Source organism: Megalops cyprinoides, chromosome 19 (assembly GCF_013368585.1).
Source record: "Megalops cyprinoides isolate fMegCyp1 chromosome 19, fMegCyp1.pri, whole genome shotgun sequence".
NCBI lineage: Eukaryota > Metazoa > Chordata > Actinopteri > Elopiformes > Megalopidae > Megalops > Megalops cyprinoides.
This window is the reverse complement of record NC_050601.1, coordinates 12,401,440-12,420,976: the sequence shown is the minus strand read 5'-3', so window position 1 is coordinate 12,420,976 and position 19,537 is coordinate 12,401,440. Positions and strand designations below refer to the sequence as shown.

General features: G+C 43.0%; 2 protein-coding genes across 3 annotated transcripts in view; one reads left to right on the top strand and one right to left on the bottom strand.

Annotated features, from left to right (window-relative positions):
* Nucleotides 1-2,078: 2,078 nt before the first annotated feature.
* Nucleotides 2,079-9,091, top strand: LOC118795059 (putative RNA-binding protein Luc7-like 1). 2 transcript variants are annotated; one of them, XM_036553411.1, is made up of 11 exons: nucleotides 2,215-2,284; nucleotides 3,128-3,198; nucleotides 4,653-4,747; nucleotides 5,086-5,184; nucleotides 5,291-5,401; nucleotides 5,647-5,790; nucleotides 6,187-6,363; nucleotides 6,539-6,627; nucleotides 7,505-7,534; nucleotides 7,793-7,990; nucleotides 8,244-9,091. In XM_036553411.1, exons 2-11 carry the CDS (start codon nucleotides 3,141-3,143, stop codon nucleotides 8,362-8,364), a joined length of 1,122 nt encoding a protein of 373 aa, XP_036409304.1. In that variant the 5' UTR covers nucleotides 2,215-2,284; nucleotides 3,128-3,140; the 3' UTR covers nucleotides 8,365-9,091. The 2 variants fall into 2 exon arrangements, with proteins under 2 accessions (XP_036409303.1, XP_036409304.1); XM_036553410.1 differs by lacking the exon at nucleotides 3,128-3,198 and having other exon boundaries at nucleotides 2,079-2,284.
* Nucleotides 9,092-10,248: 1,157 nt separating this feature from the next.
* Nucleotides 10,249-19,537, bottom strand: part of eps8l1a (eps8 like 1a) — a 10,681-nt gene continuing 1,392 nt past the window's right edge. Inside the window, exons 2-15 of the mRNA XM_036552996.1 lie at nucleotides 16,779-16,902; nucleotides 16,028-16,086; nucleotides 15,530-15,659; nucleotides 15,006-15,094; nucleotides 14,578-14,652; nucleotides 13,908-14,056; nucleotides 13,527-13,671; nucleotides 12,908-12,966; nucleotides 12,394-12,502; nucleotides 12,042-12,182; nucleotides 11,656-11,794; nucleotides 11,158-11,323; nucleotides 10,846-10,978; nucleotides 10,249-10,556 (exon numbers count right to left, since the gene is read on the bottom strand). Coding sequence (XP_036408889.1) covers nucleotides 10,470-10,556; nucleotides 10,846-10,978; nucleotides 11,158-11,323; nucleotides 11,656-11,794; nucleotides 12,042-12,182; nucleotides 12,394-12,502; nucleotides 12,908-12,966; nucleotides 13,527-13,671; nucleotides 13,908-14,056; nucleotides 14,578-14,652; nucleotides 15,006-15,094; nucleotides 15,530-15,659; nucleotides 16,028-16,086; nucleotides 16,779-16,902 — 1,605 coding nt within the window. The 3' untranslated portion in view covers nucleotides 10,249-10,469. The remainder of the gene's footprint in view (nucleotides 10,557-10,845; nucleotides 10,979-11,157; nucleotides 11,324-11,655; nucleotides 11,795-12,041; nucleotides 12,183-12,393; nucleotides 12,503-12,907; nucleotides 12,967-13,526; nucleotides 13,672-13,907; nucleotides 14,057-14,577; nucleotides 14,653-15,005; nucleotides 15,095-15,529; nucleotides 15,660-16,027; nucleotides 16,087-16,778; nucleotides 16,903-19,537) is intronic.

The following is a 19,537-nucleotide window of genomic DNA, read 5'->3' as shown; positions in this document are numbered from 1 at the left end:
ATAGTGGAAGCTCAACAGAATGGTCTGCTCATGTTTATGTTCACGTTTAACTTTTGAGAGCTTCAATGTGGTAAATTGGCATGTGCTGAATGCATACAATACCAGTCAAAAGTTTGGACCCACTTTTCTTTATTTATTTGTTCTATTTTCCACATTTAGATAAAAAAATAAAGACCAAAAAAGTGTTATAAACAAATCAAAACTGTCTTATATTTCAGATTCTTCAAAATAGCCTTTTTTTTTTAAAAATGAAAAAAAAAATGGAAATAAATTCATACATAGACAAACATAAATGGTGAAGTAGATGCCTAAGGAGAAAAAAATTCAAGCATTTAAACATCTTAATCAGATTGACTGGTACTGAATGCATCTGCATTTCTTGTATGTATAGTTAGTCTAACTGATAAGCAGCCTCTATTGAAAATGTTTGTTCATTTATCTATCTATCTGTTTACTTATTGATTGATTGATTGATTGATTGCTGAAAATGGTCCTTGTTGTAGATGATACATTTCTTTGCAATTTATGAATGATTCTTCAGGTTCTTGTTCAAACATTGTAAGACACCCATCTGCGAAAGAGAACTAGAAAATCTACAGTGACCCTTTAAGTCTGTAAAAATTGTACTTTTTCTCCAAGAAGAATATAAGAGCCCCTCTTACAGGTGGTACTCTATTCAATTTAATGTACTATTAAGAATAAGGGTCAGAATGTAATTATGAAATTATGTTTGTTACATGTATTTCTTAGTTTTATTACTCTGTATATGAGCTAACAAAGGACCTCTAGCTAGCTAGCTAAATCGTGGCTCTGACAGGTATCCCTTTATGGTTAATTTGCTTATAGCTAAATGTCTGTGGTAAAATTGAAATAATCTATGTCAACAAATCTCTTTTCCTATAGTCTTACTCAAATGCAACGGTTTATTAGTTGTCCTGCTAAAATACTATTAAGATAACATAAAAGAAATTGATTTATATAGGTAGGTAATAGATTAACTACTTTAACTAGTTTTGTGCACTGTAGTGCCAGCTAGAAATTAGCTAGCAAATTGTTTTCTTGCTAGCAGAATTTTATATATATGAATTATATATGAAGTACTGTGTTCAATAAACAGGTTTTTGGTTATTTAGATTGACATCTCTTCTTTCTGATTTTAACTGTTATCAGTGCTGCATCTTCATCAAAGGCAGTAAAGTCAACTAGAAAACAAGGTCATAGAGGCTTAAAGGAAAAGGTATTTGAACTCTTAACTCTTGAAAAGAAAGGTCAAGTCTCTCAAAGAAGTCACTTATAGTCACCCTTGACTTGCTCACTTTAGAGAAGAATTTATCTAGAAGACACACAACAATAAATGTCATACATGTACACATATACATCACAAGTCACAAATTTTTTTGAGTACTGAATGAGTTTTAGGGAGGCTTGTGCAGTGACACTGAGATAAACGAAGAACATGCATTCAAACAGAAATCGCTCCTCATGTGCACGTTCACCATAAGCGATCCAGTACTGTATCTTGCCCTGTGTCATCAACCTTGGGTCCACAACCAAAGGCCAGCTGCTGTTCCTCACTTATCACTTTACCAATATTTGAGGTGGTGTTGTTTTTATTACTAGTTTTTGTGGATTAGTTTCCACAAAGTGGAAGCTCTTCCCCCGTTTTACAAAATAAGATAAACTGTGGAAGGAATATTACTATTCTTCTGTGCCAAGTGACGAAGACATCCTGACGGTTTTAGAACATATTGAAATGTTTGGGGGAAAAAAATCAGATTCAGTGCACTCTGAAACATTCATTGGAGCTCAGACAATTAATAAAATACTCACCGATGGGAGATCCTCAAGGAAGCGTCCATGTGTTAAAAAGATAGGGGCCCGAGTAGCTTTGCCGTCGCAGCACCAACGACGCACATGAGGGTTTAGAAAGGCGGCAATAGAAACCACAAGCAGATTTTACGGTGCCAACCGTGATCCTCCGATGCTGTGTGTGGCAGTACTGCACTATGCGCGTTTTCAAGTGACGTGAAGAAGCTTTTACGCTGCGTCACCTTTTCCCATAATTCCAAGAGGACGAAACGGAGGAAACGAGTGGCGATGTGAAATCGTCAGCCAGTTTAGGATTCAAGAAAAACTGCTTTATTTATAGTGTATATAAACTACTGATATATATTCATATATACAATATAATACTTCACAGTAAAATTTAAACAAGTGTCCGCAATGTCGGCCCAAGCTCAAATGAGAGCTCTTCTCGACCAGTTAATGGGGACGGCGAGGGATGGTGAGTAGCTAGCTAGCAACGCTATTTGGTCGCCATCTGGCTAGCAAGCTGTAACGTAATATGACATTTTCCGAGCTGTTGTGAGTGCAGTTTCGTCTTTTTCTTTTCACCAAGAAGGCGGCCGAACGTGGTACTGTCGTATTACCACTTTAAACCTTACCATTATGTTAAAACACGAGTTAAATTATAGGCTGTGTACGGATTCAGGTGTGAAGGGTCCAGTCTAGCGACGCTAGCTAGCTAGCTAGCTGTCGTTTACTCTTTTGATTTTTCTGTAACGTTAGGGCTCGCCATGCAGACCTTCGTTAAGGAGATATTTGCTAAAATGGGCGTCCTGCCTTAAAGTTGTTGATGTAGCAAAGTAAAGTAAACTGGCGGATGTGAAGCTGAAGGTCTTGTCTTGGTGGGTCTGTGTTAATGTTTGATAACCAACTAGCTAGCTGCTCGGCGTGGTATTGATAGCTTGCTGATACTGTTACCCAACGTATACAAAACAGACCGGTGATCAGCAAGGTTTGCTCAACATGATCCTTCCAGTCAGCCCCTGTACCATCCAGCTAGCTAGCTAGTTACCCACGTAACTTACTTTTCTAAAGGGAATTGGTTTTGACGAAAGTAGTAAGACAATTATGAAAAGGAATTAGTGCGTGTATTTACCCCTTGAACTAGCTTGTTAGCTAGTTGTCCACTGCATTTCGCTAATTTTCCAAAGACTAATGTACTTGTGTGAAGAGATGGTGTGTGTGTGAGAGAGACTGTGTGTAACTGAGATTAAAAAATGCTTCCCATACCGATGTTTGATACAGACTGAACAATTGTGGCCCCTTTATTTTATTTATAAAGGTTCAGTGTATCTATGCCAGCCTACATCAATCTGCAAGGGAGTTGCAGAAAAGCCTCATGTTCATCGAGCCGTGAGTCACAAATATAATTTTTAAAGCTGTACATCGAAACACTTTGCTTGCTTTTCAGAATATCCATTGGAACATCATTAAAACTCGTACAATTAAAAGGGGGTGGGGGGAAGGCAAAACACACCCTTACGAAGTAAAAAAAAAAAAACGTCAGGAGCATTTACAACTCAAATGAAGGATATCTGGATGCTTGCAGATTATATAATATCGTGTCACTAGCAACACATTGATCATAGTGACAAGAGCCTCCGTTAATCTACGACCATTTACTCTGACTTTTGTGTATCATTCCCAACTTCCTCACTGCAGGTGTGGGCAAGAAAGCCTTTCCCTTATATACTTTTCAACAGCGGGTTTAAAATTCTTCAGCTGAGGTCTTGAAGATGCAGATCGGTACAGTATATGTGGAAGCTCGCAGTGTGTATTAACTAACCTTTTTTTGATCTCCCTTTGTGTTCCTAAAATCTCTTCTGTGCTACCTTTGGGGTTTTAACCACTGTGAAATATGTAGCTCCTTGTTTTAATGTTAATGTCAAAACTTTTGTTGCAGTCATTTCAATTGGACAGCTGCTTCAGCAACCTATCATGGTTAAATTTGGTGGAAAGGGTTACGAGACAATGGTGGCTCACTGCCCACCTGTCCTTGTCAGTTATTGGCAGAGCTGCCCTAGGCCATCTGGCAGATGGCTACATTATGTTTGTTGATTTGTTTCCACTTATTGAAATAAGTCTTTAGGACATTGGTTGTCAGAGGCAAAGAGAAAGTAAAAGGCAGCCAACATGAGAGTTTTCAATAATACTAGAACTTAGATGGCGGACTCTTGGTGGAGGCCAGACTGTCTGATGTTAGTTACTCCTCTTTGCTGAGTGCTGTGTCTTAAATGACATTGCTTTGCATGGTTTAAAAGAGGGAAGAAAAGGTCAGCAGAGGACCACATCAGTGTAAATGTGCGTAAGAAGATGGCAGCCTCAGAACTGTCTGATAAGTTGGATGAATATGCAGCAGTTCTGCCATGGTCATTGTGTGATATAAGAATGGTAAACTGTCAGACTTAGCTGTGACACATTGGTGGGTCTACCCATCAGTTTTTCATTTGTCTTAAACTTATATATGAAGTATATGTTTCTTTAACTTTGAGAGGCAGCTTCAACAAGGAAATACAGACTGCACATTCAGCTACCTTTCTGTTGTTGTGTTAATTGCACCACACAATTAAACTGTCAAAGAGTTGTGCAGCCACCATGTTCTATGGTATTTTGTGCCACTTGCTTATGTTTTGTAAGCAAAATGCATTTGGCCTACTAGAAAAAAAAAGAATATCTCCAGATAATCCTGTAGGTACAGTCATTAGAGGTGTACTGTTTTACCAGTTCTCCCAGTTATTTGTCTCATCAATGTGTAGTTCAAGATCTTCTCTCACTCGCTTTTCTGTTTTACCAAAAACCTGTTACAGGTGATGAGACTCGACAGAGGGTGAAGTTCACAGATGAGCGCGTCTGCAAAAGCCACCTCCTGAACTGCTGCCCCCATGACATTCTCTCTGGAACAGTGAGTAGCTCTTATGCTGAAATAAGCTTCATGCTTAATGGGCTGCAGACATTGTTTAGGTTCTGTTGCCTTATTGGACGAATCGGGCAGAAAGTTGAATGTTTGAATATAGGTCCAGGGTGGGATACTGCCTTCAGAATGGTACTTAAGCAAAATTGCTTCAGATAAAATGTTTCATGTTGATATGTAAAAAAAAAAAAAATGCAGCAACTCTGCTAAGCAAATATTGTATTGATTTTACTCTTAGCAGTTTAAAGCAGGTGCAAGCGCTGATCCATAGCACGGTTGGTCTAGGTTATCTCACCCCTTTGTTAAAAGGCTTGCTTTTCTCCGCACAGCGCATGGACCTGGGCGAGTGCTCCAAAATTCACGACCTGGCACTGCGAGCAGATTATGAAATTGCCTCCAAGGAGAGAGATCTGTTCTTTGAGCTGGATGTAAGTTATGCGGCATCCACAGTTGAAGCGCTCGGGCTCAAAGGGGCAATGCTGTCTCATGAAGCTACGCTGAGTCTTGATTTCTTTTGTCTGTGTGCTCTGCCAGGCTGTGGATCACTTGGAGTCCTTCATTGCAGACTGTGACAGACGGACAGAACTAGCCAAGAAACGTCTTGCAGAAACTCAGGAAGAAATAAGTGCTGAAGTTGCAGCAAAGGTGAGCTGGAATATGCCATTGTCATGTACCCTGGCAAATTGTAGAGCTTGCTAAGAAACATAACCTTAGCCCAGATCCCATGTCAAGGACTGATGTCATGGTTTTTAATGCCTTAAAGTGGGACTTAAAATTAGACATCATATAGAGTATAGTGTGCTGAAGAATTTCCGTGGTAACCTTGGTGACATGGAATTTGTGTACGCTGAGAATGTGCGGTGTGTTGACTGTGTATTGTGTCGTTGCAGGCTGAGAAGGTGCACGAGCTGAACGAGGAGATCGGGAAGCTGCTGGCCAAAGCAGAGCAGCTGGGTGCTGAGGGCAATGTGGACGAGGCACAGAAGGTCCTGCAGGAAGTGGAGAAAGTCCGCAGCAGGAAGAGGGATGCCGAGGTACACATCCTGGCGGATCCACCCCCTTTTTACTGCACATTAAGAACTATGGTTTCAGTGTGTTGTAATGACTCTGCAACTCAGAAGGGTGTGTCTGTAAATATCAAGTGGAATAAATGGACTCTGGAATAAAGGCCCTCTGCTTAATGGCATGAGCTAAACAAATAAGAATATTCATTTGTTCTTATCTAAACCTACCCATACAATCATTGCTTAATTCAGTTTGGAATCTCGTATCCTGAATCTGGCAAACTGCTCATTGTAGATGGGGAATTTAACCCAGAAATTGCACTAGGAGTCTTAAATTCATAAATTTAAATTGTCAGATTCAGAAAGCATTATACTGGTTATATTGTACTGAAGGAGTTTCTGTCATGTTTCCCTTTAACCCCGCAGGAGGAATACAGGAACTCCATGCCGGCCTCCAGCTTCCAGCAGCAGAAGCTCCGTGTGTGTGAAGTGTGCTCCGCCTACCTTGGTCTGCACGACAACGACCGGCGGCTGGCTGATCACTTCGGGGGCAAACTGCACCTGGGCTTCATCCAGATCCGAGAGAAGCTGGAGCAGCTGAAGGTAGGCCCTGCCTCAGTTCACCTCCCCGGGGCTCTGAGCTCCAGGCTGTGGCACCCACGCTGGGCTCCCCTGCTGTTGTGGCTTTATTTTGACAATCTCTGCTTCCAGAGTTCACCGTGTGTGTACCCCTGTGTGTAAGTTTTACATTAATACCCGTTCTTTGCCGTTTTCCCAGAAAGCTGTGGCGGATAAGCAAGAGAAGCGAAACCAGGAGCGTCTGAGGAGGAGAGAAGAGAGGGATCGAGAGGAGAGGATGAAGAGGAGGTGGGTATATTTGCCTTTTGCAAGCTTGCCTTCTTGTGGTGATTAAGTAAATAATTACTTTAGGTGAGCATACAACTTCGTCCTGGACCTGCACACCTGCTCATCACAGTTTCGACTACACGCTGACAGCATTTGTCAGGATGGTTGTGCATTTTAATTAATGTGGAGACAACCGAGAATGGCTAAGATGTCTCACTGCATACTTATGACTTAACAGTGTGGAAAATTGCATTACGTTATTGGCTTTTAGCAGATGCTCTTATCCAGAAGTGAATGGATCATTTTTTATGTTACCCATTTATACAGCTGGATATTTACTGAGGCAATTCTGGGTTGAGAACCTTGCCCAAGGGTACAACAGCAGTGCCCCAGCAACCGGCAACCTTTTGTTGTCTTTTTGTCGTGCTCCTTACCTCTATGCTACACTGTTACCCAGATTAGCATTCCTAGTATCAGTTCTGCTTTTAAAGCCTCGGTATCTTTCATATCGCTCAACTTTCATTCCTCCAAGAACAGAGCAGAACAAAGGAGTACGAACCTGGCCTTTTTCTTCCCCCGCAGACCTACTAGTGTCCTGTGTTCTAGACTGTATGGTGCACACTCGCTATCCATTTTTTTCCTCTCAGTTAAATGTTAGAGAGGAGAACCATGATATTGCTGCTCTTACTTTTGACTCTTAACATGCTGGATGTGATGGGTTCATGGACTGTAACACCTGCTTGCTGGTGACCTAGGATTGCTAGCATGCAAAGTTATGCAAAGACCAGGATAAAGGCTGTTATTGATGAGGGGAAATCCTCTGTAACAGATATAATGTAAGCAGTTTGTTGGAAGTAGCATTCTTTGTTCTTATCATTTGCTGTGTTTTATTTCATAGAACAAGATCACGGAGCAGAGAGCGTAAAAGGTAAGCCTCCGCGATGCTGAAGTTGTGTGCTCCTAAATGCCTGTGTGCATTGTGTTGTACTGGGGGGAAGGAGGAAATCATTTCTGATCACTATATGTGTATTCTACTATATGTATTCTTTTCAGTTTTTTCTTATAAGTAAAGGCATTCAAATGTGAGAGCAGCTGTTCTTATTCCAAGTAAAAATGAGATATCTTGACTTTTTGCTGGTCAGTGGGTTTGAACAGCAGCTGAATGCCCTGTCTGTCCTATTCCCAGATCTCGCTCTCGGGAGCAGAGGAGGCGCCGTTCCCGTTCTGCCTCGCGGGAGAAACGCCGTTCCCGCTCGCGCTCCAAAGAGAGGGAGAGACGCGACAGGCACCGCAGCCGTTCCCACAGCAAGGGCCACCGGCACAGCCGGGACCGGGACCGTGACCGTGACCGAGACCGTGAACGCGACCGCAGCTCCAAGCACAAGTATGATATGCGCTCATTCCTTATTTGTTCACCACAGACGTGGCAGCTTAGCAGTCAGTCCAGCTGCTTTACAGGGCCATGCGAATAGATTGCAGCAATAGTTTGCGACAGTGCTTAATACTGCATGAATGCAATTATGTGTCACGTGATTAAAAGCCTAGAGGATTTTGTGAAGAAGCAGCCCCTTGAATGGCTCTGTACGCGTCAGATCCCACCAGTCCCTCACCGCTCCCCGCCGTCTCTCACCCTTCAGGTCTTTGCGGGATCGGGACCGCGAGCGCTCATCGCAGGACAGGTCGCGGGAGCGGGACAGGAGGAGGACCTCGGAGGGGATGAACGGGAGGGCGGAGGAGAGGGAGATCGGAGAGATCTGAGTGCCTAGCTCCTTTCCACTGTGCGTCCACAAACTGCCCTGCCGCCGGTAATCCTGGCCCCCGGCTCTGCATTCCCCCGCAACATCATGGCTTCTTTAGCTCACCTAGATATAGTTTTTCTTTGTTTTTGTACTTGTAGGGGCAGTTTCACTTGTCAATGTTTTTTTTTTTCTTTTTGTGTTTTTCATGTGGATTTAAATGAAGGGCAGATGAGGATTTAAGGATTTTAGAGACGTATCTGACGTTTAGCCAGTAGTATTGCGAATAAACTTGTTTTTGGTTTTGTATTTTACATTTCCATAATTCATAAATTTGAGCCTAACTGTTGTCTTGAATGAATGTCGTCCTTTCAGATTGGGAAAGAAGTGTAATGTGCTTACTTCCTGTCTGCCATTTTAAAAGTAAATCCAGCCTGTTGGAAGGATTAAATGAATTTTTATGTCCCAGATGTCTCATGTAAAAGGTTCCAATTGTAATTTCCTGCTGTTGGGTACGAATTTGATGTCATTTTATTTTTTAAGTATTTGCCCTTCAAACATTTCATGTAGTGAGAAAGGACACGTGTGTAAAGTCATAGGTGAAGCTAACATCCAAAAGGTGACCTCTGTTTGGAGGGAATGGATTTGAAATGTGGATTTTAACTTGATCTGTAAATGTATCCTGTATTAAACATTTTTGTGGTTAAGAACATATGACCCCATGAAACGATATTGATATTGTACATTTTTACCCCATGTTCTGTATTTAAATGGTTTCTTAGCTTTTATTTTGAAACTTTCTCATTGTTTCTTTTAAATACAAATAAATAGAAGTCAAGGCCTGATGATATGGACCCTTTCTTTCTTTGCATTGACAGTCTGCTCATACTCCAGATATAGTTCATATGAATCAGTAGCAGTGATATCAGCTTTTATCTGTTTTCAGAATGCCACATTTATATTCCCTGTCAGGGAAGGATATGGAACAAAAGGTGTGTTCACATTAATGGGAAACTGCTTCCACTGCAAGCACCTCTAAACGGTTGTTGTAGGCTTCCTGGTGTAATTGACTCAGGTCATTTTCAATTAAATACTTTAACTTCTCTTTCTAGGCAAATAAAACCAGGGTAGAGCAACAAAACATCAAGTCAATAAATTAGCTAGATATTTTAGTGGAAGAATAAAATGACTTGCTTTGGGAGCATCTCAGCATATACATTTCTTTGTCACATTCACAGAAATATAGGAGTTATGAATTTTGTTCAAGTTTATTTTTCAGCTGATTTGCAGTTTATTTTTTGCACATCCATTAGTTACAGCATGCTTTTTTATACCACTTCATATGGATTGTAGGATTAAGCGTTGCATCATTGTTGCAAACAATGCAATACTCTTAATACTCTTAGTGAAAAAAGAATCAGCATCAGATCATCTGTGCTGCAGCCTTCATCTGTATGCACACATTGCTTAGAAGCTGTGTAGTGTGTTCTAATGGAACTCAAATCAATAGTCATTTTAAGACTCCTTTCAACAGATATTTATCTGTTATTGGATGGGTCCCATGATGTACTTACATTCAGAATAAGTTATAATACAAAGCAAACTAAGCTTGCGTATTCCAGGTATATGTGGAGCACAGGCAGGTAATGGAAAACAAAAGGAAGTGAGTAGGTATAGTGTATGTTAAGCGTGTCAGTGATGGTGTAATCACTCAATACATGTCTCAGTTTAAGTGAAGCAGTAGTTGTGTCTGTCTCAATGCAGTAATCAGTGTGGTGAATCAGTCAGTGTCCTCTGTATGTAGTGAGCAGTGTCAGTGTCCCCTGTGGCCATGCAGTGATGAAAGTGTCAGTGTCCCTGTGTTAGTGCAGTGATAGGAGTGTCAGTGTCCCTGTGCCAGTGCAGTGATGAGAGTGTCAGTGTCCCTGCGCTAGTTTAGTGATCAGAGTCAGTGTCCCTATGCCTGTGTAGTGATCAGAGTGTCAGTGTCCCTGTGTCAGTGCAGTGATAGGTATGTCAGTGTCCCTGTGTTAGTGCAGTGATAGGAGTGTCAGTGTCCCTGTGTCAGTGCAGTGATCAGAGTGTCAATGTTCCTGTGTCTCTTTGTCACGGTGTTGATTGAATGAGTCACAGTGTACCACTCTCTAGTTTGAGGTCAACCTTCATCTTCTGCTTCTCCATCACTGCCTCCAGCTCTGTGGCCTTGCGAACATCCTGGCACACGGGAGAGGCGGGAGATAGAGGGGTACAATGGTTATCATGCCGAGTATGTAACTGAGCATAGGAACAATCACAACTGCTGTGATTCATTTTTACCTCACAGACAGACATGGTGATGGAGAAAAGGGGAGTAGATACAAGAAAGACCCCCATATACTTGGAGTTGTTAGAGGAACCAAGTAATGAGAGGTTGAGAAATGAGAGCTTAATACAGGCTTAGACAGCTGAAGAATCTAAACTGGTCTAAACAATCTGAACAGTAAGAGTAAATGCTGATCAGTACCTCCAGCAGAGCCTTCTGCACCATTATCTGGCTGTAGACTCTAGCGCCCTCCTCTGGTGAGACAGCACGCAGCTCCTCTTTATTGAGGGAGAAAAGCTGTGCTCCAGTTAGCACTCCAAGACACTTTACCGTCCTATTGGAAGAAAAGATGGGTGATAGTGTAGTAACATACTGAGCATAAAGGAATAAAGGAATAAAAATTCCCTCAGAAATAAGTTAGTTAGTTTTGCCTCTCATAAATGTGGATGGAAAGTCGCCTGTAAGCCAAAGACTGAATGGCAGGACCAGAGGCCCCCTGCCAGGTCTACTCACGACTCACTGAAGCCCTTCCCCCGCAGCCACTCCTCCACCTCGGAGGCGGGGGAGTGGTAGTTGAGGGGAGCGGAAGTGTCGTTGGTGCGCGGGATGACCAGGGCTCGGCTAGAGCCTGCCTTTCCATTCGCCAGCCTCTGCAGGAGCTCATCGTTCACCACCATCACTGTGAGACGACACAGAAAACGTGTACACTTACTCTATAATCAGTTACCTTTCATAATATGCCAGTTCCGCCATTGAGTAGCTATCGCTCTTTCACACAGTGCAAAATAAAGTGAATCGGCCTCATGCTCCCTTCCTGTTCCACACACTATGGAAAGACACGCACTTCCTTTCTCATTAGATTATCAGCATTTAGCAGATACTCTTAACCAGAGCAGGTTACACAGGTTACAGTTTTTACATTTATAAAATTCTCCTTTTTTCACTCGCAGAAACACTCAGCCACTCTCTCACACACAATACAAGCTCTGGGAAGCTTCCTGTGTCCAGTACCTCTGTCGCTTTCCTCCCCAGGAGGGGTGAGAGGTGGCATGCTGAAGGGTCTCAGGGCTGATGAGTTGGAACTGATTGCTGGGGGGCTGGGAGGGGCGTAAGAGAAGTACTTGTTTCCCAGAGGGGACAGAGGGGCCTTCTGTTAATGAAAGGAGGGAAGAAACAGGCTGGAATATCAAAGGAATACCCAGTCCTCTGAACTAATGAAATTATCATTCATACATTGTTCTCATGTACATTCCCAGGGCATCCATTTATGGCTAACTTAATTTTTCATGCAAAAAATCTTTTTTTAAATACATTGTTGTGCACTACATTAGATTGTCAACTGTGTTTGCGCATGTTTTGTACATATGTGCAGGCCACTACACAGTGTTAAGTTTTACCTTGGACTGCTTGTGTATGACAGGGCTGGCTTTGTGTGTGTTGTTCAGGGCTGACAGGGGCTCAAGAATGTTGAACGGCACAAAGCCAATCTGATCAAAGCGATTACGACACTTCCACCAGCGCTTCGATGACTCAATCACCTGAGAGAGAGGGAGAGAGACCGCAATGGAGTTTAATGTAAACTATACTGACTGTTTTGACCATTAACATACAAGAGAGTTTGTGAATCAACAAAATATTGAAGTTCTTATACCCCTGGACCAGTCTAGAGAGTCTGTGTTACACACACAGAGTCAGTTGAGAAGGGCGCTGACACAAACATTGCGCCACAGTAACAGTTCAGACCACTACCTCCAGCTGTTCTCCTTGTAGAACGGAGAGTTCACTGCTGTTTCGAGCCACAAAATCATAGCTGCAGCAGTACAGTCTTTCTCCCTCAGGGGGCAGGCTGGTGTTGTCCCTGAGAAAGCACACAAGGAGAGAGGAGATCTGCAACACTCACGGAGCACTCATTGCAAAGGCTGGGAAGCTACATAGTGTTGGTTACGCTATGCTGTACATGGTGTGTGATGACTCCTTGCAATTCCCTTCCTTAGCCACATGGTGTCCCTGTAGCTCCCATAAGAACATTCATGAGCACAGCTCAAACCCTCTGATCAAACTGTCTGGCCACTGCTGTAAGACATGACGCTGATACTGCACCATCACGTCCATAATCAAACAATACAGAACATTTATAACAAAATATTTGACAGAAAAGGATGGCTCCTCCATAGTTCAGGTACAGTGACTGGGTGGGAAATTAACAGTTGTTGTTGAGACAACAGGGCTGTAGGAGAATAGCACCAGCCTGGAGGACACTCACATTTCATCGCCGGGCTGGCCTGGGGGTTTCGTCTCTGCTGCTGACTGACTGCTGGAATTCTGAGAGAGAGGAAATGAAGGTGACGAGAAGTGTCAGCCCAGCCATGTGATGCAGCTGAAGAGTCGTTATCAAATCGCAGTAAGATCAGGAGATCAGATATGAAGTCCAGTGCACATGTAAATATCTAAAACACTTAAGTTGTTAGGAATCACACTTGTTTAGCGATTCCACGGGATAGAAACTATAAGCCTCTGAATAGCTACAGTACTGTCGTTCATCTGGTTAAACATCCCACTAGATGGACTCAGTAGTTGATAAGTGAATTACCAAGCACTTACCAACATGTCAGTTGGTAAGTGCTTGGTAATTCACTTACCAACTATTGAGTGATAAACTCAGTTGGTAAGTGACACAGAGTGGTTGGTTCTGGGCCTAAAATATAAATAGCATCACTGCTGCTGCCACTGTAATAACAACTGATGCTGTTAACTGCTATTTCAATCGTTGTTAGACTTTTTTTAACATGGTTATATTTAGTAAACTTGGAGGCTATCTCAAGATCATCTGCGGGATAACCAAACCTTCTTTGCCTGAGGCAAACATGTCAGGTGGTTCCCACCTCTTGTCTTAGTCTCAGCTCCTCCTGCTTGTGTTGTGACTCTATGGGGTCCTCCCAAAGTTGTCCTTCTGCATCAAAGTCCTCAGGTTTCCACCCATCCAGGAAGACGGGCGTGTAGGTGGGGACTGTCTCACTGAGCTGAGAGCTGAGAGAGCAGGAATGTTCATACAAACATATCTGCAGCCCGAACAAACATGCTAACAGTGACAGACACAGGACTAACTCATAGAACTGGCACTGATTAACTAGACGTAATGACAGGGAAAGAGAGGATTAACATGCAGACTAAATAGCCACTGTATTACAGACGGTGGGATACATGACACCGAGAGATGGGAGAGTATTGTAATGGCTATCCGGCAGGGCCAATGCTTTACTGACCGGGGGAGGGTCCAGTTAGGCCCGAGCGATGTCCACAGCTGCTTCTCCTCCTCGGTCAGGTTGTCTTGCAGGAGAGTCATGGCGCCCCCGGTCAGGGCCGGGCTGGACACGGCCGCCCCCAGCGCGGGCCCTCCGGTGGTCTTCACAATCTGCCAACAGACAGTGTCAGTGTGACGCTCTTCTGCACACAGCTTCCATTCTACTCCCTTCCCCATACAACTCACCTGACCTCACATCCCGTCCTGCTTCCATACTCCAACACCAAACAGGCCTCACTCTTTGCTCACACATAATGAGCTACGCATCCTAATCTACATGTCAGCCTGTTCTCACAGAGCTCTGAACACCACCTACACAACTTTGCTGTTGTATCAGATACTGTTTGGCTGTTTGTTAAATTTGTTCTGTAATCTCTCAAATCTTCAGATATCTCTGTTGTAAATCTAAACAAATGTGTGAAGAAATAGCTGGCCTAAAGAAACATGTTCGCATATGGATGGGAAGGGCTTACATGCGCCTTGCTTCGGTAAATGGTGTCATGACTAATAACAGTGTGAGAACAATGAGGAGGGGTAACAGGTCAATGGAGGGAGTGGAAAAACAATCAAAGCCATTGTAACCCAAACTTCATTTCCTTCCCTATGGCAACCAGTCACTCTGTGAGACTCACCAAGTCCAGGGCTATGAAGATGTGGTGCAACAGCTCCTCTGAACTTGGGTTTGTGATGGAGGACTTCAACCGGTCCTAGAAAACACAACCCAAGCACTGTAGTCAAGTACCACAAACCATGGCATGCAGATTTAACAGATTATCACAATAACATCAACAGGGAGATCAAGGTGCTCAACATTTACATCTATGGAAGATCACACACTTACAATAGGCGTCTTGAATTGTATTAAATTGTTTCCGTAAGGTCAAAAAGATTAGCATCCTACATTAAAATTAATCTGTTGATAGACCATCACAGTGGAATATGTATCAGCACTTCACTTTACTGTATTACTAAGAATTCTGCCCTTTAGCTCAATACATCACAGAGGACCACTGCATGCATTTTGCAGTAGTACTGGTGTAGTGAGGATGTTGTATCTCACCAGTAGACTGAAGCAGTACTTGAACTTCTGGAAGATGTCCTTGAATTCATCTTCTGTAGGAGGGCGGGCCCTCAACGTCAGCAGGTCATCTACATGTGACATAAACGCAATGAATACCGTTCACCTTCACAAGTATAAAGCTGACAATGCCTCACAACTCCATTATGTCATCCTCCACCCTCTTAACCCTTCACATCCTTTCTAGTTTGATTCAAATTACATATGGTCACAATCTACAGCACCTGTCATGTGACTTCCCTTATCTATCTCTCTGCTCTCTGGTGCATCTGGTTCCTGTCTTGCTGAATCAGGGCTCTGATGGTTCCCACAGTCAGGATAAACACTTAGGTCTAAGGTTACACTAACCGCACAAGGAGACAGTTTTAGTGCTGCACTCCTGGGTAGGGCTGTGCTGTGACCACACTCTCAAGAGCAGTTCTTACCTTTCTCCTCACTTGATCACTATCTTACTCATACTCATATTTTTAACCCTTTCGCCTCTCTCCCACAGCGCTCTCTCTCACCCTCCTCATCTTTCTTGCGTCTGCTTTTCTTCTTCTTCTTCCTCTGGTTTAGCACGCTGTGGGCCTCGGCAGACATCTGCAGCTTCCCCATGAAGGACTCAATGTCATCGAAGCAGTGGTTCAGGATCTCCTGAGGAAACACAGAGAGGGGCAGAAAGGTCAGGGCTCTCTAACCGACCATGCCGCTGGACAACTCAATAAGGGTTAGGGTTAGGGTTAGGGTTCGGTTTTAAGGTTATTATTAGGGCTCAGAGGACGATCCTCAGTGGACAATAAAGACTCAACACATACACGTGAAAGAAGAACATGGGTTCTGACATGCACACATATTGTATAGGCAAAAAGACATAACATGTAACAGGCATCCTGTCTATCTATAGACAGGAACACACAGAAGGGTGGACCTTCTGCCATGTAGCCTTCCCATGGAGACAGTAACACAATGAAACCCCCTCCCAAACATTGTGACCAACACATGGTCATGTACATACTACTTACCACCTCCCTTTCGGCTTGTCGAAGAGATGTATATGTCTGTCCACTGCTGGATCCATTCACTGTGTGAGAGAGGGGGGACATTCATAGTTAATAAGTGCCGAAGCTGGACACCCTGTTATGCCCACCTGTTCTTTTACATCCTCTGTTCAATACTCTTTCCTTAAACAGCGGCAAAATAGCCAGGCCTCTTCCTCACTCTGTCCCCCATGTACAGTGTCACTTTCCACAAAGTATGTGACAAAAAAGTCATATGAGCAGAATACTGATGCCTCCTCAGTTTTGGCTGGGACCAGTATGGTTGGCATTATGTAGCATTTTGGATTTCCACTTTCCTGCTTAACTTGTCTTATGTTGATGTTGACTAAATGATTGCTACAGGCTGTCATAGCCTGACCCTGGAGGGGAGTTGTAGCCATAAGTAAAAGTACTAACAGATTTTTTTGTGATTAATATATTACAAAGGAAATAAATGAATTAAAAGTAAAGCCAGTTTTTACTGGCCTCCATCAGAGACACTGCTGTTTTGCCTGGGTTATAGGGTTACAGAATATACATGATGTGAAACTATCAAAGCCCCCATGGACACAGGAGTCTGCTGAGCAAATAAAATAGTTACATGGATGAGGATGTATCCGGGCATGGTTGGAGTGATTCTGTTTGAAAGGCAAAGCCCTCTCCTCCTCCTCCTCCTCCTCATAGACCAGGTCTTATTGGGCTGATGCCACCAGATATCCCTCCTCTTGCTCTTTACCTTTAAGTCCAGGGTAGGGTGGGGGGCTGAATCCGAGAGGTTGAGGGACACTGAGGGTCCCTGGGGGCCCCATCACCCGGAAAGCCCCAGGGTTTCGGGGTGCCACAGGAGGAGGCTTCTGCATCTGGGAGAGAGAAAAAGAGATACAGCCTGAATTGACTGCAGCCTTCCTGACACTGGGAGAAGGAGTTAATTTATTTAACCTGCCTTAAACAGGACCAAAACAGGCATTTGAGTTGAATGTTTTGATTGCTGCTCTGCTAATGTTCTGGACAACCATTTCTGAGCATGACTGTCAAAAACAGTTGTTTGTTTGTGTTTGTGGATGGAGCTTTCAGTTCCAGGAGGTCAGGGGACAGTAATACACTATTCAGCAATGAGTCAAAATGGTCACTCTCCCCAAACACAACACCAGACAAGTCATTTAACTGGAGGTTGCAATTGGATTTGCAGGTTTCCAAGATGCAGTTGCACACAGTGAAGTATCAAACATGCTGCATAGTGTACTGGAGTCTTATCAGAAGACCAGTACTACTGTTGTAATTCCGCACATTAGCACTGAATAGGGAAACAGTACCGAAAGAATACTGCAATATTTTCATTGCAGTAAAATATATGGATCCAGAAACATCCAGTGGAGAACTTCCATTGGACACCAGTTGCTGTTCCCTGTGGCCTTCATGCGCTTCATGCACAACTGTCATTTGCAGTTGTGGGGAAAGTTTATGCAGAAGTCCAAACCCATGTTACGTGCACATCGAAAATACATCTCTTAGTTACATTATGTTTGCGTGCTAAAGGCAAATGGTGGGACATGTGTGCTTTTGTGGCATTGTGTTGAAATGAAATATAGGGCAATTCTCTGGGAGAATGTAAACATAAACCTTGCAAGGCCCACCAACATACAGTGGTATATTTAAGGCCTGTCATACCCGAGTACTTTTCCCATGGGTCATTAGAGTACTCCATGATTTTTTACAGAAAAAAAATCAATAACCAGCCTGAGCTAGATATATATTTAATACATTTAACGCTATTTGTGGAGTGGACATCTAATAGCTGTTCAAAGAGCAGGTGTGGGTGTCCTTTACAGTCTCCTCTTTGCTGTTTTGAAACTATAGGGAGGTTATAAAGATACAGTGCTGGCCAAAAGTATTGGCACCCCTGCAATTCTGTCAGATAATGCTCAATTTCTCCCAGAAAATGATTGCAATTACAAATGTTTTGGTAGTAATATCTTCATTTATTTTGCTTGCAATGAAAAAACACAAAAGAGAAAGAAAAAAAAGTCAAATCAAGTATCAATTTACACAAAACTCCAAAAATGGGCCGGACAAAAGTATTGGCACCCTTTGAAAAATCATGTGATGCTTCTCTAATTTGTGTAATTAACAGCACCTGTTACTTACCTGTGACACATAACAGGTGGTGGCAATCACTAAATCACACTTGCAGCCAGTTAAAATGGATTAAAGTTGACTCAACCTCTGTCCTGTGTCCTTGTGTGTACCACATTGAGTATGGAGAAAAGAAAGAAGACCAAAGAACTGTCTGAGGACTTGAGAAGCAAAATTGTGAGGAAGCATGGGCAATCTCAAGGCTACAAGTCCATCTCCAAAGACCTGAATGTTCCTGTGTCTACCGTGCGCAGTGTCATCAATAGGTTTAAAGCCCATGGCACTGTGGCTAACCTCCCTAGATGTGGACGGAAAAGAAAAATTGACGAGAGATTTCAACGAAAGATTGTGCGGATGGTGGATAAAGAACCTCAACTAACATCCAGACAAGTTCAAGCTGTCCTGCAGTCCGAGGGTACAACAGTGTCAACCCGTACTATCCGTCGGTGTCTGAATGAAAAGGGACTCTATGGTAGGATACCCAGGAAGACTCCACTTCTGACCCAGAGACATAAAAAAGCCAGGCTGGAGTTTGCTAAAACTTACCTGAGAAAGCCAAAAACATTTTGGAAGAATGTTCTCTGGTCAGATGAGACAAAAGTAGAGCTTTTTGGGAAAAGGCATCAACATAGAGTTTACAGGAAAAAAAACGAGGCCTTCAAAGAAAAGAACACGGTCCCCACAGTCAAACATGGCGGAGGTTCCCTGATGTTTTGGGGTTGCTTTGCTGCCTCTGGCACTGGACTGCTTGACCGTGTGCATGGCATTATGAAGTCTGAAGACTACCAACAAATTTTGCAGCGTAATGTAGGGCCCAGTGTGAGAAAGCTGGGTCTCCCTCAGAGGTCATGGGTCTTCCAGCAGGACAATGACCCAAAGCACACTTCAAAAAGCACTAGAAAATGGTTTGAGGGAAAGCACTGGAGACTTCTAAAGTGGCCAGCAATGAGTCCAGACCTGAATCCCATAGAACACTTGTGGAGAGATCTGAAAATGGCAGTTTGGAGAAGGCACCCTTCAAATCTCAGGGAGCTGGAGCAGTTTGCCAAAGAAGAATGGTCTAAAATTCCAGCAGAGCATTGTAAGAAACTCATTGATGGATACCGGAAGCGGTTGTTCGCAGTTATTTTGTCCAAAGGTTGTGCTACCAAGTATTAGGCTGAGGGTGCCAATACTTTTGTCCGGTCCATTTTTGGAGTTTTGTGTAAAATGATAATTGATTTAATTTTTTTTTCATTGTCTTTTGTGTTTTTTCATTGCAAGCAAAATAAATGAAGATATTACTACCAAAACATTTGTAATTGCAATCATTTTCTGGGAGAAATTGAGCATTATCTGACAGAATTGCAGGGGTGCCAATAC

What these genes read in the sequence shown, in the direction of transcription:
- LOC118795059 (XM_036553410.1), top strand. Translation starts at nt 2,224, where the DNA reads ATGTCGGCCCAAGCTCAAATGAGAGCTCTTCTCGACCAGTTAATGGGG. An exon ending in ATCTGTTCTTTGAGCTGGAT is followed by an intron (nt 5,185 to 5,290) that starts GTAAGTTATGCG and finishes GTGCTCTGCCAG; the next exon opens with GCTGTGGATCACTTGGAGTC. An exon ending in GCAGGAAGAGGGATGCCGAG is followed by an intron (nt 5,791 to 6,186) that starts GTACACATCCTG and finishes TTAACCCCGCAG; the next exon opens with GAGGAATACAGGAACTCCAT.